At 34.7% G+C, this 17,611-nt stretch overlaps 6 protein-coding genes across 12 annotated transcripts; all 6 read right to left on the bottom strand.

Annotated features, from left to right (window-relative positions):
- Positions 1-703: 703 nt before the first annotated feature.
- scpl5 (serine carboxypeptidase-like 5) lies at positions 704-3,310 on the bottom strand. 3 transcript variants are annotated; one of them, NM_001334580.1, is made up of 13 exons: positions 3,161-3,310; positions 2,931-3,076; positions 2,773-2,849; positions 2,568-2,690; positions 2,361-2,463; positions 2,152-2,291; positions 1,987-2,067; positions 1,813-1,881; positions 1,645-1,716; positions 1,455-1,573; positions 1,253-1,366; positions 1,101-1,146; positions 737-1,013 (listed from the first exon to the last, which is right to left on the bottom strand). In NM_001334580.1, exons 1-13 carry the CDS (start codon positions 3,304-3,306, stop codon positions 933-935), a joined length of 1,317 nt encoding a protein of 438 aa, NP_001319372.1. In that variant the 5' UTR covers positions 3,307-3,310; the 3' UTR covers positions 737-932. The 3 variants fall into 3 exon arrangements, with proteins under 3 accessions (NP_001323094.1, NP_001319372.1, NP_001323093.1); NM_001334582.1 differs by having other exon boundaries at positions 737-1,366; positions 3,161-3,309; NM_001334581.1 differs by having other exon boundaries at positions 704-1,366; positions 1,455-1,881; positions 3,161-3,309.
- A 708-nt stretch (positions 3,311-4,018) lies between these two features.
- On the bottom strand, positions 4,019-7,172 carry scpl2 (serine carboxypeptidase-like 2; the record flags this gene model as incomplete). 2 transcript variants are annotated; one of them, NM_001334583.1, is made up of 14 exons in its annotated part: positions 4,209-4,289; positions 4,384-4,429; positions 4,511-4,624; positions 4,696-4,814; positions 4,894-4,965; positions 5,053-5,121; positions 5,220-5,306; positions 5,390-5,529; positions 5,614-5,716; positions 5,806-5,928; positions 6,014-6,090; positions 6,199-6,344; positions 6,436-6,709; positions 7,150-7,172. In NM_001334583.1, the coding sequence occupies 13 exons, from the start codon at positions 6,582-6,584 to the stop codon at positions 4,209-4,211; spliced, it is 1,326 nt and encodes a 441-aa protein (NP_001322525.1). The 2 variants fall into 2 exon arrangements, with proteins under 2 accessions (NP_177473.1, NP_001322525.1); NM_105989.2 differs by lacking the exon at positions 7,150-7,172 and having other exon boundaries at positions 4,019-4,289; positions 6,436-6,584.
- scpl4 (serine carboxypeptidase-like 4) lies at positions 6,977-9,713 on the bottom strand (the record flags this gene model as incomplete). Of its 3 annotated transcripts, NM_105990.2 has the most annotated exons (13): positions 7,139-7,431; positions 7,548-7,593; positions 7,689-7,802; positions 7,888-8,006; positions 8,076-8,147; positions 8,229-8,297; positions 8,395-8,481; positions 8,558-8,697; positions 8,784-8,886; positions 8,970-9,092; positions 9,169-9,245; positions 9,328-9,473; positions 9,565-9,713. In NM_105990.2, 13 exons carry the CDS (start codon positions 9,711-9,713, stop codon positions 7,351-7,353), a joined length of 1,326 nt encoding a protein of 441 aa, NP_177474.1. In that variant the 3' UTR covers positions 7,139-7,350. The 3 variants fall into 3 exon arrangements, with proteins under 3 accessions (NP_001322854.1, NP_177474.1, NP_001322853.1); NM_001334584.1 differs by having other exon boundaries at positions 6,977-7,431; positions 7,548-7,802; NM_001334585.1 differs by lacking the exon at positions 9,565-9,713 and having other exon boundaries at positions 7,548-7,802; positions 9,328-9,498.
- A 216-nt stretch (positions 9,714-9,929) lies between these two features.
- AT1G73320 (S-adenosyl-L-methionine-dependent methyltransferases superfamily protein) lies at positions 9,930-11,758 on the bottom strand. Of its 2 annotated transcripts, NM_105991.4 has the most exons (5): positions 11,407-11,758; positions 10,980-11,122; positions 10,717-10,901; positions 10,523-10,636; positions 9,930-10,436 (listed from the first exon to the last, which is right to left on the bottom strand). In NM_105991.4, the coding sequence occupies exons 1-5, from the start codon at positions 11,740-11,742 to the stop codon at positions 10,264-10,266; spliced, it is 951 nt and encodes a 316-aa protein (NP_177475.3). In that variant the 5' UTR covers positions 11,743-11,758; the 3' UTR covers positions 9,930-10,263. The 2 variants fall into 2 exon arrangements, with proteins under 2 accessions (NP_177475.3, NP_001031274.1); NM_001036197.2 differs by having other exon boundaries at positions 10,523-10,901; positions 11,407-11,746.
- Positions 11,759-11,954: 196 nt separating this feature from the next.
- On the bottom strand, positions 11,955-12,817 carry AT1G73325 (Kunitz family trypsin and protease inhibitor protein). The gene has a single exon (NM_105992.2). It carries the CDS (start codon positions 12,720-12,722, stop codon positions 12,054-12,056), a length of 669 nt encoding a protein of 222 aa, NP_565062.1. The 5' UTR covers positions 12,723-12,817; the 3' UTR covers positions 11,955-12,053.
- A 432-nt stretch (positions 12,818-13,249) lies between these two features.
- On the bottom strand, positions 13,250-14,359 carry DR4 (drought-repressed 4). Its single transcript, NM_105993.3, has one exon. The coding sequence runs from the start codon at positions 14,185-14,187 to the stop codon at positions 13,558-13,560; it is 630 nt and encodes a 209-aa protein (NP_177476.1). The 5' UTR covers positions 14,188-14,359; the 3' UTR covers positions 13,250-13,557.
- Between the last annotated feature and the right edge of the window lie 3,252 nt (positions 14,360-17,611).

Genomic DNA, 17,611 nt, shown 5'->3' on the forward strand with positions numbered 1-17,611 from the left:
GCAATTTTTAATTGGAAAATCTCGCAATCTTGATTCTCCCACCTCGTAGATAATACAAAAATTATTTGTTAATTCCTCGTTTTTTTCGCGATCACGATCATAGAAGTATTAGAATAAATTTTTAATTTTACATATCTTTAATGATCTGAATCCTTTTTTCGTTCTTCTTCAAGATTACCTTTAAAAACAATTGATATAAAAATACATATGTGATCTGTAAAAATGTTAAAAGAAACATAGGAAAAATGTTTTTATTCCAGATTTGATGAACAAAGTAAACAGAGAAACACAAAGAGAGTTATGACTATAAAATTTTGTTTATAATCGTACATGAAAAATCAAGCAATTGTACACAAATATAATGTTGTAAATATTCTTAGATTACTTTCCAGAAAACTGGTTCATTTCATCCAATTTGGATCCCATTCATCTCAGAATTTTTATTTTTTATTTTTTTTCAAATCTCATTTGCATACATTCAATGATCCAGCAATCAATAAAAGCATGAAAAACCTTAATTCAGACAACGGATATATATATATATATATTTTTTTTTTTTTGGCAAGGACAACGGATATATTTTGTATAAAGTGAAATGCAACTGTACCAAGCTTGTTGAAAAGCAACACTCATGTTGCTTACAAATTATGACTTTATGAGGCCGAGGGTTCTTATTTTTTTTTTTTTTATTATTTTTTTTTTTTTTGAATAAAATGTTAAATTTATTCGAAAAAACTTTTTTACATCAAGTGCAACGTTTGTTTAGAAGATTTTTATACAGGTCAGAAGATAAGGAAAAAAAACCTAAGCTTTTGCAATTATCTTGAGGCAAACCAAGCTTGCATACAACGATCATATCTTAAATATTTGGAGAATGGGTTACTAGATCCATAAACTCTAATCCTTTATACATAAAAGGCCACTCTCTTCTTTTAAAGAGGTTGGCCATTGATCCACCTGTGGAACATGATATAGGTTTCATATGGCTTGTACTCTGCTGTGTGCCCACCTCCCTATAATCAAAATCCACAACTTAATACACCTTAAACCGCAATAAAAATGTTCGAGTGGATTAAAAAAAGGAAAGAAGAAAGACTTGCTCTGACAGTTGCAAATGTCATTTTATTGGCATAAGTCTTTGTGTATCTGCCAAGTAAGACGAGTCAAGAGTAAATTTCGAAGTGATCGAGCCTTATAAAACGAAAGAATAAGAGAAGCCATTTAAAAACAAAATCAGTTTATTATTATATACCCCCCGATTTGATCTTTGATCATCCATGGCCTCCAGTTATCAATGATGGAATAGTTGAGAGATCTTACCCAAGCTTGAGTTGCAAGGAAAGGTACATTCAAATCATGATCACCACTATTCACCAAAAACCCACACAATATTTTACATAAGTCTTGGTTCCTTTTTAGGGACAACGATGATCGTAAAAAGGTTAAACTCTGACCTGTAAATGAGAGAACGATAACCATTGATGCTGTTATTCATATGGTAAGGTACACTACTTTTAATGTCATGAGTGTAAGGAATACCAAAATAACATCGTACCCATTCCCCTATACTCTCCTGCAATCATAGGCCCTCCTATAAGAATGACAATGTTCTTTTTACCATGAACTTAAAAAACAAACTGGTACCTTGTTGATTTGAAGAGCTTTGCGTACATTCACGTCATTGACCCAGTACGTAGTTAGCAAATATCGATAAATCTGCAAAAGCAACCTTGTATACATATATATATATATATATATATTTTCTCAAATGGTTTAACGGTTAAGAGAGGGCAAGATACTTGGATTACTTACATAGCAATTTGGAGTTTCAGTTACGCACAATGGTTTTATTACAACTTCTTGGCATACTCCTTTGGTACACTAAAACACACAATAACCACAAAAGTGATGTTGTTTATTTACTAAGGGAGACAGACACACACACACACAACAGCTAAAATATGATTCTTCGGTTGAATATGTAACCTTACTAAATTCTTCAACGAGTTTCAAGCATTCTGTGTCACGTGGATCAACATATTCTCCTTTGCAGACTCTCTTCAACGACTGCCAACGAAACAATGTTTTTGAATTGCTTGTTATTTTATATTTTCCAATTGTGGGGACATGAATATATGTTATGTTTCATACCTCGTAAAGTTCATCAGAGATCAATGCCATTCCATGTGCAAATGGAATGCGGTAGTTATAATCGATTGCATGTTCTGTTATCGGGTTACCGAGTACATAGCCCTGAAGATTTATCGGAGGACTGCAGCATTGATAATTTCCTGCATCATCATGGTTCTTCACTTAGAAGATACTAAGGTTTTGGAGAATGATATCATTACCATATATACCTTTGGAGATTTCTTGAACGGTAGCTGGAACAACCATACCGGAATAAGAATCACCGGCGACATAGAATGGGTTGGAGGAAAACTCTTGATGCTTGCTTAGCCACTGCACCACATGCAACAGCAACAAAGGAAGAAAATTCTTCTAAACTGTCTATCCACAAAGAACCGTTTGGCTTCAAGAGACAATTAAGTTTGTCATTAATTTACCTTTTGAAGAAACTCATGAATCCGTTTGGCTTCTCCTGAATCACTAGGTTTATTATATTGTTGAGTTCTTGAATAGGAGAAGCCAGTTCCAACGGGCTGATCCAAGAATATCATGCTCGAAGTCTGAGGAAAATGATGATCAAGAATTATTGATCATTGCGTTTTGCTGATCGTCATATCCAGAATACACACTTTTTTGTATTACCTTTGTCCAAGAATATGTAGTAGGGACCAAAGAAGGGAGAGTTCCATTGTAAACATCGAGCTTCATAGCCAGAGGCCCTGCTTATATGTACATATATAGAGTTACAACGAGTAATCAGAGACGCAAAAGAACAAGTTTAAAGATGTTTTCGATTTCACCATTCTCAAAAAGAAGGCCAGAGATGGAAGAGCAGCCAGGTCCTCCACTTAGCCAGAGAAGAAGAGGGTCTTCTTTTGGATTCCTCTCAGACTTGATGAAGTAGTAGAACAGTTGCACTTCCTCTTCCTCACCAATACCAATATACCTTCATCCACAAGAAACAGTATACTATGTCTTTTAGATTATCTCCAAACACAGATTTAATCTCACAAAGAGATTGAAAACAAACCCGGTTTCGAGCTCAAAGGGAAGAGACCCTTCAAAACCAGGAAGAAACTTGACGATAGAGGCAGAATCAACATGCTGCTGAATCAAGAAGACAAGATGAAGAAGCAGAAGCAGCGACTTCAAAACAGAGGAAATGTAGTTAGCCATTTCTTTTCAAGTTTCTGATTAGCAATAATATATGGCTTGAAAATTATTGCATTTTTATACTAAAACCCAAAACAAAAGTCGCCTACCAACTATATATCATTCAATTCTGGCTAGATGACCAACCTTGTCGCATTCTTTTATCGGAAAATCTCGCAACCTTGATCCTCACACCTCGTAGATAATACAAAGTTATTTGTTCATCATCCTCGTTTTTCACGATCACGATTATATAAGCTTATTGAGGCATAATCAACATGGATCTGACCCAAGAATACAAGGTAAATTAACAGAAGCAGCGACTTCAGAACAGAGGAAACGTAGTTGTTTGCCATTCCCTGTTTCGGATTCTGGTTAGCAATGTCTTTACGGACAACAATTACTACATCTTTATACTAAAACCCAAAAAAGTCGCCTACCAAACTCTTATCTTTTAGTTTTGGCTTCTTCACCAACGTTGTCCCATTTTTTCATGGATAAAAATATTAAAATCTCGCAATCTTGATCCTCACTCCATGTATAAAATTACTAAACAACAAAACTATGTTAAAGAATAAACCGCGATCATAACAAATTAATTATACTACTGTATAATATTTTAGTTTAAAACATTTTATGATAACCATATATATAACTTTAATTTAGCTCTATAATTGTGATACTTATTGATACAATATATGTAATTTAACTTTTGCATCAAACAAATAGAAAACAAGCTTGCTGAAAAAAAAAAAGGTGAAATGCAACTATACCAAGATTGTGGAAAAGCAACACACATGTTGCTTACAAATTATGAGTTTAAATTCTATTCATTTATAAGGCCAAGGGTTCTTATATATATTTGGATGTGTTACTAGAATCGTATTTTCTTTTCCTTTATACGTTAAGGCAGGTACTCCCCTCTTTTAGAGAGGTTGGCCATTGATCCATCTTTGAAACATGATAGAGGCTTCCTCTGGTTTAAACTCTATTGTGTGCCCACCTCCCTATAATCAAAACCCACACATCTCAATACAAGTTAAAAAAATCCGCAATTAAAATGTATTCGAGTGGATAAAATAGGAAAGAAGAAAGACTTGCTTTTATAGTAGCAAATGTCATTTTGTTGGCATAAGTCCTTGTGTACCTGCCAAGCAAGAGAGTCAAGAGTGAATTTCAAAGTGAGTCTCCTATAGGGAAAGAATAAAAAAAGAATCCATTTACATACCCAGCGATTTGATTTTTGATCATCCATGGCCTCCAGTCATCAATAATTGAATAGTTGAGAGATCTTATCCAAGCTTGAGTTCCAAGGTAAGGTACTTCCAAATCATGATCACCACTATTCACCAAAAACCGCAAAAGTTTTAGTCTTGAATCTTGTTAGGGACAAAACAAGTGTTAAACTCTCACCTGTAGATGAGAGAACGATAACCACTGATGCTGTTATTCACATGGTAAGGCATGCTACTTTTAATGTCATTATCGTAAGGAATAGTGCGATAACATCGTACCCATTCCCCTATACTCTCCTGCATGAATGAAATCATATATCCTCCTATCAGAAGGACTCTGTTCCTTTACCAAGAACCTTAAAAATAAATTTGGTACCTTATTGATTTGAAGAGCTTCGCGCACAGTCGCGTCATTGGCCCAGTAGGTAGTTAGCAAATACCGATAAATCTGCAAAAGTATACAAATTCCTTTTCTCGAATACCGATAAATCTACCAAAGTATAACAGAGAACATTTAGATATATAGATTACTTTCATAGCAATCTGGAGTTTCAGTTTCGCACAACGGATCTAGTATAAGTTGTTGGAGTATTCTGTTTGTACACTAAAATGAAATAACCACACACAAAAAAAAAGTGTCTGAACTCTGAATTTAGTGATCATGAACCTTTTTATTTACTAAAGGCGCTAGAGTGTGTAAACCTTATTAAATTCTTCAATGAATTTCAAGCATTGTGTGTTACGTGGATGAACATTTGTATATTCTCCTTTACAGGTTTTCTTCAACGACTGCGAACCAAATAGTATTTTTTTAAAACCGCTTTCGTTGTAAGGACAAGAAAAAAGAAGCAAATGTCATGCATGTTTCATACCTCGTAGAGTTCATCAGATATCAGTGCCATTCCATGGGCAAATGGAATGCGGCTGTTACTATCAATTGCATAGTCTGTTAACGGATTACCAAGCACATAGCCCTGAAGGTTTATTGGAGGATTGCAGCATTCATAGTTTCCTGCATCATCATGCATGATTTTTTGTTATAATAATTGATTGAGAAAAGGGCTTGTGGGATTGATATTAAAAATACCATATATACCTTTTGAGATTTCTTGAACGGTAGCGGGAACAACCAAACCGGAATAAGAATCTCCGGCAACATAGAAAGGGTTGGAGGAAAACTCTTGATGCTTGCCTAGCCACTGCATAAACAACAACAACAATAAATATAGAAAAAGGCTCCTAGTTTCTCCATGCACAAAGAAACGTTGCATCAAGATTTGCCATTTACCTTTTGAAGAAACTCATGGATCCGTTTGGCTTCTCCTGAATCACTAGGTTTATTAAATTGTTGAGTTCTTGAATAGGAAAAGCCAGTTCCAACAGGCTGATCCAAGAATATCATGCTCGAAGTCTGAGGAAAATGATGATCAAGAATATATTGAATATTGGGTTTTGCTGATCGTCATATCAAGAATACACACACTTTTTTGTATTACCTTTGTCCAAGAATATGTAGTAGAGACCAAAGAAGGGAGAGTTCCATTGTAAACGTCAAGCTTCATAGTTAGAGGCCCTGCTTATACACATATATATATATATATATATATATATATATATATATATATATAATTGACTAATCAGAGACGCATAAGAAGGAGTTTATCAATGTTTTCGATTTCACCATTCTCAAAAAGAAGGCCAGAGATGGAAGAGCAGCCAGGTCCTCCAGTTAGCCAGAGAATAAGAGGGTCTTCTTTTGGGTTCCTCTCAGACTTGATGAAGTAGTAGAACAGTTGCACTTCCTCTTCCTCACCAATACCAATATACCTTCATCCACAAGAAACAGTATACTATGTCTTTTAGATTATCTCCAAACACAGAACACAGATTTAATCTCACAAAGAGATTGAAAACAAACCCGGTTTCGAGCTCAAAGGGAAGGGGGCCTTCAAAACCAGGAAGGAACTTGACGATTGAGGCAGAGTCAACATGTTGCTTACTCAAGAATACAAGGTGAAGAAGCAGAAGCAACGACTTCAGAACAGAGGAAAAATACTTGTTTGCCATTTCGTATTTCAGATTCTGATTAGCAATGTCTTTAAAGACAACATCTTTATACTTGAACCCAAAAAAAGTCGCACATTGTCACAGTTTTCTAATGGATAAAATCTTGCAACCTTTATCCTTACACCCTGTATAACAAATTAACAATGAATTGTCAATGATAAACGGACTATAAAATTATTGAGTATTATATAAAATTACTAAATAATCGTCCTCGCATTTTGCGATCATAGAAATATAATTATACTATTAATCTTTTGCTCTATAATTGTATCTGATTCAAAACGCAAACCAGAGTATCTTCAATGATCTGAAATTCTGAATCCATTTTTTAAAGCACCAAAAAACAAAAAAAAAAAAAGGTCCACACAAAAATAGACCAATTAACCAATCCACTAATATTATTGTTTTGGACTCGTGTGGTTTTAAGAGATTTACTTAATTATTTTATAGCACCCATTTCATTTCAAGCTTAACGTGTTAGACATTCGATTTACTACTTTGGTATTCGTTAAAACTTTTAAAATCTGCGATTTTCCTTCACCATTGTTTATTAAAGGAACCTCACTTGTATCTGGAAGAAACAACTGAAATATCGAGAAATAGCTAAAGCAGTTTCATAGAGTCGATGTTAGAAATGATGAATCCACATCATTTTGATTTGTCTCTATGAGAAACTTGGGCCGAGAGGCAGCATTGATTTGGAAAATGTGTTACTAGAATCACACACAATCTCTTGTCCGTTGTACGTAAAAGTCACTCTCTTCTTTCACAGAGGTTGGCCATTGATCCACCTTTGGAACATCATAAAGGTTTCCTTTGGTGTAAACTCTGCTGTGTGCCCACCTCCCTATAATCAACACCCACAACTCAATACAAGTTAATAAAAATGGCAGATGGATTAAAAGAAAATTAAAAAAAAAAAAAAAAAAAAAAAAAAAAAAAAAAAGAAGAAGAAAGATTTACTGTGACAGTAGCAAATGTCATTTTATTGACATAACTCGTTGTGTATCTGCCAGTTAAGTATCAAGAATAAACTTCAAAGCGAATCTCATAAAACAAAAGAATAAGAGAACCCGTTTTAAAAAAAAAAAAACCCGTATATACCCAGCGATTTGATCTTTGATCATCCATGGCCTCCAGTCATCAATGATAGAATAGTTGAGCGATCTTATCCAAGCTTGAGTCCCAAGGAAAGGTACTTGGATATCATGATCACCACTATGCACCAAAAACCTTACAGTTTAACAATAGTCTTGAATCTTGATAGGGACAAAAGATCAGCAAAAGGGTTATAAACTCTGACCTGTAGATGAGAGAACGATAACCATCGATGCTGTTATTCATATGGTAAGGTACGCTACTTTTAATGTCATGATTGTAAGGAATACCGCGATAACATCGTGTCCATTCCCCTATACTCTCCTGCAATCGTAGATCCTCCTATAATAATGACACTGTGCTTTTACCAAGAACCTTAAAATAAATTATTACCTTATTGATTTGAAGAGCTTTGCGTACGGTTTCGTCATTGGCCCAGTAGGTAGTTAGCATAAACCTATAAGACTGCAAAAGCAACCGTGTATGATAGATATATTCTCAAAGGGTTTAACAGATAAGAGAGGGCAAGATATATGGATTACTTACATAGCAACTTGGAGTTTCAGTTTCGCAACATGAATGTAATATATGTCGTTCGCATACTCTGTTTGTTAACTATAAAAATAACCACACAAGGTCTGAATTTAGTGATGAATCTTTATTTATTAATTTAAGGCAGATCCACAACACGAAATCAGCTCTAGTGTTTAACCTTGTTAAATTCTTCAACGAATTTCAAGCATTCTGTGTCATGTGGATGAACATTTACATATTCTCCTCTGCAGGTTCTCTTCAACGACTGGGAACAACATAGTGTTTTTGAACAGCTTTTCATTGTGAGGACAAGAAAAAAAACAAAATGTCATCGTATATACCTCGTAGAGTTCATCAGAGATCAGTGCCATTTTATGAGCAAATGGAACGCGGTAGTTACAATCATATACACAGTCTGTTAACGGGTTACCGAGCACATAGCCCTGAAGATTTATTGGACGATTGCAGCATTGACAATTTCCTGCATCACCATCATGTTTCTTCTGTTACAATAATGGTATTTGAGAAAAGGGCTTAGGGGATTGATATCATAAAACATACATATACCTTTTGAAATTTCTTGAACGGTAGCTGGAACAACCAGACCGGAATAGGAATCTCCGCCAACATAGAAAGGGTTGGAGGAAAACTCTTGATGCTTGCCTAGCCACTGCACAAACAACAACAATAGGAAAAGGCTCCTACTAAGAACCGTTTGGCTTCAAGAGACAATTAAGTTTGTCATTATTTTACCTTTTGAAGAAACTCATGGATCCGTTTGGCTTCTCCTGTATCACTAGGTTTATTAAAAAGTTGCGTTCTTGAATAGGAGAAGCCAGTTCCAACGGGCTGGTCCAAGAATATCATGCTCGAAGTCTGAGAGAAGTGATCAAGAAATGATCATTGGGTTTTGCTGATGGTTATATCAAGACTACACACTTTTTTGTATTACCTTTGTCCAAGAATATGTAGTAGAGACCAAAGAAGGGAGAGTTCCATTGTAAACATCGAGCTTCATAGCCAGAGGCCCTGGTTATATTTTACATATATAGGGTTACAGACAGTAACCAGAGACGCAGAAGAAGGAGTTTATCCATGTTTTCGATCTCACCATTCTGATAAAGAAGGCCAGAGATGGCAGAGCAGCCAGGTCCTCCAGTTAGCCAGAGAAGAAGAGGGTCTTCTTTTGGGTTCCTCTCAGACTTGATGAAGTAGTAGAACAGTTGCACCTCCTCTTCCTCACCAACACCAATATACCTTCATTCACAAGAAACAGTATCTGACGGATTTTAAATTATCTCCAAACTAAGAACACCAATTTAATTAAACGAAGAGATTGAAAACAAACCCGGTTTCGAGCTCAAAGGGAAGAGGGCCTTCAAAACCAGGAAGGAATTTGACGATTGAGGCAGAGTCAACATGTTGCTTACTCAAGAATACAAGGTGAAGAAGCAGAAGCAGCGACTTCAGAACAGAGTAAACGTTGTTGTTTGCCATTTCCTATTTCAGTTTCTGATTAGCAATGTCATTAAGGACAACAATTACTGCATCTTTTATACACAAAAAAGTCGTCTATCAAAACTCTCTTATCTTTCGGTTTTGGTATATTTTTTTAATGGATCAAAATATTAAAATGTCGCAACCTTGTATAAAATTACTAAACAATCGTCCTCACTTCACGCGATCATAAAAAGACAATTATTCCTATATTTTAATTTAAACATTTTAGTGAGAAACAATACATAAAATTTTAATTTTGCTCTATAATTGTGTCTGACTTAAAACGCAGACCAGATATCTTCAATGATCTGAATCCATTTTTTACAACAGCAAAAAAAAGTTAAACGTAAAGAAGAAGAGTACATTTGTTTCTTAGATATTCTTCAAGATCACTTTAAAACAAGGTTAAAATAAAAATTAGTATATCTGTAACACTCTATAAGCTAGATGTATGCAAATATGCAAGGAAGGATCAGGCCAGAACTATACTTCCCGCTTAGGGCCATCTACTTCAGTTGTCAAGTGTAAACAAACAATACCTCAATGGCTAACAAGATTGATTAAGCGAAGATTCATCAGCGAGGCATCTCTTCGACTTCTTTTCAAGAACGTAAAGCACTACTCGATGGCTGCGATAATCTGGATGCCATTGTGTTTGTTCCACACGCCCGATCGCAAAATCTTTCAGTGCGGTTTCTAAGAAGTACTCAAGAACAGCATCTGACAGAAAGAACGAGCAAGCAAAATTAGACATTGTGTTCTTGTTATATAAGATGATTGAAAACCACAAAAAGAAAATGATTAACCATTTCGTAGTTCTCCTGATAGGAAGATTGTAGTTTGATCGCTGCAAAGTTGCAAAAGCGTTTTTACCAAATGGTGAACAGCTTCTTCGCTGTATATAACATCTGAGCCTAATACTACAAGTACATAGCAAATAAAAGGTGTGAGAATGGTATGTACAAGGCAAAAGGAGAAAAAATGAAACCGAGATGATTACCGTAATCAGGGAATGGTTCGATCAAATCTGGATCAGGGTCATCTCCCCAAACAAGTTCCTGCACAATAGCAGATCCACGCGTGTTCCCACGGTGCAAATTGGTTTGGATGTTCTTTTTGAGTAGCCTCAGTCTATCTGGAAGATCAGTGAGGACAGCATTGCCTCCCAAAAGTGCTGCTATACAACTGAAAGAAGAAACTAACTAAATGTTTTACACGTTAATAGTAATTCTCAGAAGAGAAATATCAGCGGTTTTTGCTCACCCAACTAAGCCACAGCCAGAACCCAACTCGACGATTTTCTTGCCTTCAAGAGAAAGAACCTTAGAGTCAACAGAATGTTCTAAGAACTTCCCTAGCACCACTCCACTGTCCCACATCACTGACCCGGTTACTCCAGGCGTGTTCTTCACAGTACAAAAACAAACAACCATCAGATAGTTCTAACACGCTTCATGTTCAACCCAAGAAGAATCAAAGTTTATCACTTTCTTCAATGTTAAGCTAAATCCACTTAACAAAAGCTGAATGTATCAGTAAACATGTTCTAACAACATCCCAATGTAGGTTTGATGATAGCCGCAAGACACATATACACAAACTCGTTAAGGATCCGAAAGACGCAAACTTGATTGCAATAAACCCTAAAAGCGAGAAATTTGACACTGAAACAGAGAAGCTAAGGAGTTACCAATGAACATGGCGACTGGAGAATAGAGAGTGAGTGGCCACAAGCGTCGAGACGCAGCTCAAGAGAAGATTGAGCAACGAGTGTGTTTGGAGCAAAAGAAGTTGGCCCTTGAATAGCCCATATAACCATAATCTCCGCCGCCGCCAAATCGGATTCAGATTCAGATTCCGACTCCGACGCCGGAAACCCACCTACTACTATCACATCTCCGCCGTAACCACTCATACGTCGTATCTCCTCCACCGCCTCATCCTCCTTGCCCATTTTCTCAGCTTCAAAACGCGCCGCCGAATGGACTATCTCTGCTGCTTCCATGTGCATCGACGGACCAAACATACTCTCACAAACGAGGGGCACCAAAGTGAAATATAGCATAGTTTTGGAGTTATCAATAAATAGTATATATTTCCATGTTTTCTCTAAATTACCCCAACATTTTATAAAATATTAATTAACCCACAAAGAATTATTTTCTAGGTTATTCATAGTAGTATAGTACATTGTTAGTTGTTACTTAAGTGTTAAGATAATTCATTAGATTATAAAACACACAATAACTACGTTTTATTTCATAGAAACCGTTGGTTACATCACAAACTTGGCATTGTCTCAACTCTCAAGCATAACAATTTACCAAAATTTAACACTTAGAGAAAAAGGAACATTCTCGAGTTAGACTTAAGATTACAGTTGGAGTTTGAATCATAAGCCTTCTGAAACTTAACAACGAAAGACTGATCAGTGCTAAGAACCAAACGTCGAACTCCATGATCATCAATCTCCAAACTCACATTAATACACGCAACAATGGAGCTAATAGGACAATACATAAGCTTGTAAGCATCTCCATCTTCTTGAATCTGAAACCAACTATTACCCTTACCTTTCTGACCACCAATGCTTACAAAGCTCTTTCTTAGTTGTACAGAGTGGTCGATTCTCCACACTTTGGAGTCAGGGCATAACCAAACCGTGGAATCAAACTCGAGGTTGAGACTAGCTGAGAGCTGAACATGCTTGACTTTGGTGTTTAGTGGGGAGAATGTTACGGGAAGGCCTGAGACGAAAGGAGATGATGATTGGACAATGTCAAGATTCAGACACAAGTCTTGTGTGCTTAAATTTCGGTTTGAAGGGATAAGACCACCTCCGGTTCCGATCTTGGCCGGTATGATGTAGTATTGGACATTGGACTGAACCGGATGTCCAGCTATGTCTAGGACTACTTGGCTTGGTGTAGCATCGGCCGCTGAAGCTGCGGTGAAGATGGCTGAGAGAACGGTGAGAGTGATGAAAGACAAAGTAAGCTTCTCCATAGTTTGAAAATTGTTTCGTGGTGTGTGGATACTGGATAGCTTATCATATGTAAATTTATGTAACAAAAATAAATGCTAACAATTGAAAATTTTTGTAACCAAACAATATTTGAAGTTTGTATCGTTCTTTATGTCTTTATCATCCATCAAGAAGGAATATTCGCTCTCATTTACGCACGTTTAATTTTTGGCCTCCCAAAATCTTTGTGTAACGAAATTTTTGTAATTTAGTAGATATTTTCCAAGGAAACAATTATCGTTTAAATCTTAAATTACTGGTCAATTATTATATTTAAAATCATCGTAGAAAAACAACTTTACAAACATTCCTACGTGAACGCAGTTGATAGACACAGTAAGAAAAGTAAATTTAACATTATAAGCAATTCGTGAAAAGTTGACATTTGAGTGAAATTTATACAACCAAATTTGCAAGGAGAAAGTGGTAGTTATATAGATATATATGAAACTGGTAGTAACTTAATCAAAGTCGTTAATTTAGGAGTAATTGTTTTTTAGTCAACAGATTTATTTAGGGTTAATTATTTAAGCACTTTTTAATTGGTCAAATTTTACAAAGTTGTTGCGAGACCGAAAGAATAATATGTCGTCCGCTCTAGTATACATATCTCCCAAATCCATAAACACAAAGCGGGTTTTATATAATTCATTTATACACAAGCATAATCCTTAAACAAAGCAAAAAACACATGACAGTGACACACTGATCATACCAGAAAAAACACACAAACTAATCACAAGTGGTTGGTATTGTCTCAACCATTATTCAAGAGGCCATATTTTTGACACTTTTTCTTGGTACAAGAGTTGTGAATCAGTAGAAAGGGAACATCCTCAGCTTAGTCTTCAAATCAGCTTTTGGAGTTGCTGCCTTCTGGAACTTAACTAGGAGAGCCTCATCGCTGGTCAAGGCTAAGCGTCGTGCACCAGAGATATCGGTGAATATGCCAACGTTCATGCACGTAGTAGTCGAGATGTTTGTACAATATACAATCTTGTAAGCACCTCCGTCGACTCGATGGATCTGGAAGCCACTTGGGTTTGATGAACCACCAGTGCTTATTATAAGACTCTTTTTGAATTCTTCAGAGTACACAACTCTCCACCCCTTGGATTCTTTAGGACACAAAAACCAGTTCGGAGCCTCAAACTCGATGGTGATACTATTCATTTCCTTAACAAACCATAACTCGGACTTAAATTTGATGGGTAGGCCCAAGTCAAGCGGATTGTTTGACTGGAAGATGTCAAGAGGACAGATTTCTTCACTGTTCGAGAAAATACCTCCTCCTGTCTCGGGATTCGCAGGTACGATGTGGTACGTTTGACCAGGACGAAGTAGACGGCCTACAGAGTCCTCGACATGGTTGTCAGGACGAGCTAGGGAGGGTGCGGCCAAAGCGACCACGAGAAAGATGGTAGTGATGGATATGGTGGCCTTCATGATTGTTTCTTTCTTTTAGCTAATTGTGTTTATGGAATTTGTTACTTTGCTTGATGTGTTTGATGTAATTAGTCACAGAGTATATTTGATTCTTTATATAGAAAGCACTGGCTGCTAGCCTGCTACAATATGATGATTTTAAAAGGTATTGATAACAAATCATCACTTAGGTAAAAAAATAAAAAAAAATTGTTTTCACTTTTAATTTTTATAACCCATTTCCTATGAAGAAATTAACAAATTTGATTGTTTGTTTTTATATCCTTAGTATTTTCCCAACTCCTTTATCATGTGGAGACACACTGCCAATCAGAATGCAGTACCTAGTGTTAATTTATCCTCTAGTAACCTTTTTTTGCTAATGTTACTCTTTAATGATTTAACTATAAGTTTATATTATCAATTATCAAAAAAAAAAAAAAAATAGTTTTATAACGTGAAATTTGCCATAGCTGTCATTTTCCGACAAATTATAAATATTTATAAACAATCAGCATGGATTATTGCTGTAACGAGTGTTAGGAAATAGAGAAAATATAGGAAAAAAGGGTAATAAAATTCTCATCTTTTCCAAATACATGTAAAAAAAACCTCATTTTTTTGTTTGAAGTTTTAAACCCTAACTTTTTTAAAAATGGTAAAATAACACCTAATATTAACAAATAAACAATAAACAAACTTAGTTTGAAATTTACTTTTTCAAATTTTAGTTTGCAATTTTTCTTTCTAAAATTTGATTTTTATGCTATAAAAATTAATTAGTTTCATTGCCATTAAAAATTATTACGTAAACTATAAACATTTATAGATTAGCCCATTCTGTTTATTTTTTGTTTGAATTTGTTCTAACTTGAATTCTAACTTTTCAAGTTATGAATTTAAAATGACTTAAATTATAAACATAATTTTTTTCTAAACTTGAGTAGTCAAATCAAAAAAAAAAATTATAAACATATATTTATATTCAATTTGGTATAAAAATTTCTATATCGCTCCATGTTACAAAATTAGTTTGGTTTCACGTTCACCTAAAATTTGATTAATTGTTAATTTCCTTTTTTATAAATTTAATAAAAATATATCATATACAACACAAAATACATATTTATATCTAGCAGATAAATCAAACCTAAACTTGACCCAAAATAAATTTGGGTATAGTTTGAATCTATTATATTAAATATGACCAATTGTCCAAGAAAATAAATTTAAATTGTTTACATAACAAAAGATTTTAATGATAACGAAACTGTTTCCTATGTCTCAAATAGATTTGAAATAAGAATTTTTATATATTAAGTTTATACTAAAACTAAATAACTTTAATTTGGAAAAAAACAATTGTAAAATAGAATCTAGAAAAATTATCTTAAACAAGATTATTTATTTATTTAAATTAGTATAATGTTTGTTTTTAAATTGATTTTATTGATATTAGGTGTTATTTTACCACTTTAAAAAGGTGAGAGTTTAAAATTCCACAAAAAAATGTGAAGATTTTTTACATGTTTTTAGAAAAGTTCAAGGTTGTTTTACCCATTTTTCCGAAAATATAGCAAGGGACCAAGGGTATAGAATTCAGATGTGTATTACATAAGAGAGTTTATCTACATGGATACCTAATAGGCTAATACCGAAAGTATGTGATATATATCAGTCTGCATGAGCTATGTATGGATTTGATTTGCATGCCGCACAAACTTTTTTAACATGTCAGGGAGTATTCGCATAAATAGGTTTGGAACCATGCGTCTCTCCTACTTTCTTTTCGAGATACTTGCTCGTCACATCTTGTTCTTGCCACTAGCTACATCTTGTGTAAAATACTTCGATTTATTACACATTTACTCGGTTATGTTAGTTGCGTAGTTTTTATGACATAGGTCGATGGGAAATGATAGATTTCACATATCGAACTGTGATTGAGACTGAGATTCCACTCAAAGAAAAATTAACTAAATATTTAGTTTTTTTTCATTTATTATTTGAATAAAATATCAATTAACCTAGGATTAGGAAGACGCAGAACCAATCAAGTAAATCAACTAACTAGTGTTTTGTCCTACAATGATTTTTGTTTGGTTAAACAGTTATGATTCTATAATGATTAACAACATTTGCAACGTGAAATTTGCCAAAGCTTTCATTTTCGGACAAAATAAACTGTAATAATTTGTGGGCCATTATAAATAATAAACATGTATTATTGCATTGACTAGTGCTTGTCCTACAATGATTTCCATTATGATAATAATATAATACTATATACTATTAGTTAATTAATCACATTTTTCAGAAACTATTTATTTATTTTCTAGAGTATAATAAATCATAGTTAGAACATTATTTTCTGGAATATATTATAATTTATAGTACTTTTATTTTGGCTTTAATGGTTGTGGCAGATAGACCAACAAAACTGTTTGTAGACTGAACCATCTTTTGGTTTTTGTTTACCATTCACAACTGGCAGTACGTAATGGTGTGGACGAAAAAAAACATAAAAGAAAATCATTGGCGAACCAACTAATTACTTTTGATGTGTAGTAGATTATTGTCCAATATATGATATGATGGTTTAGTCCGTTTCGTTGACAACATCCATTCTCATATCATCACTAGCAAAGTTGACCATAGTGCGCTCTACTTTAGATTTTGGGCTTCATTAGATCGGCCCTTAAGTTACGGTTATCAAATTTTTGGTCCACAAAAAATATGAGTCTGATACATGTCAAGGTTTACAATAACTTCAACTTAAAACCACCTAATAAAATAATTATAGCATTGGTGTGAAGTGTAAACACTGAAGCGTGTAACAGGATGATTGAGCAACAAGTCAGGAGTCTCCGACTGACTCGGAGGCTTTACCCTAGAGGCCAAGATTGTCTTAGCTGGCTTCTGCTGGCTCCTTATGTCAATTGTGTTAGAATAATCATTTCTTATATTTCTTTCATACGCATACTTCGCATATTTTCTGTACTAAAAAAAAAAGTTTGGTCTGTAAGTCAAGGAGAATAAAACTATTTAAAAACTCGAAACAGACCACGTTTGCGTCTAAAACGCGTGGTTTTTGATGCGGCTCACGACGCTTATGATATCGAGCCCTATCAGAAGCATTATTAGCCATTAGGCGGCTCCAAACCACACTTGACTCGTTTTAGTGGCTCCATAAAGTTTGACCTTACCCTCATGATTCCTTCACCGTCACGTTAACCAAAAAGGCTACTTGAGGTCAAAGCAACATCGCAACACTACAACGACGACTCTCTCATCTCTCTTTTATAATGCTTAACATTATCACTTCTTCTTTTATATATATATATATATATATATATATATATATATATATATATATATATATATATATTTAAATTCAAAATTTCCTCAGTTGCTGCTTACTTGTTATGCAGTCTTAGCTGTAAAA

This window comes from Arabidopsis thaliana (genome assembly GCF_000001735.4).
Source record: "Arabidopsis thaliana chromosome 1 sequence".
Taxonomy (NCBI): Eukaryota; Viridiplantae; Streptophyta; class Magnoliopsida; order Brassicales; family Brassicaceae; genus Arabidopsis; species Arabidopsis thaliana.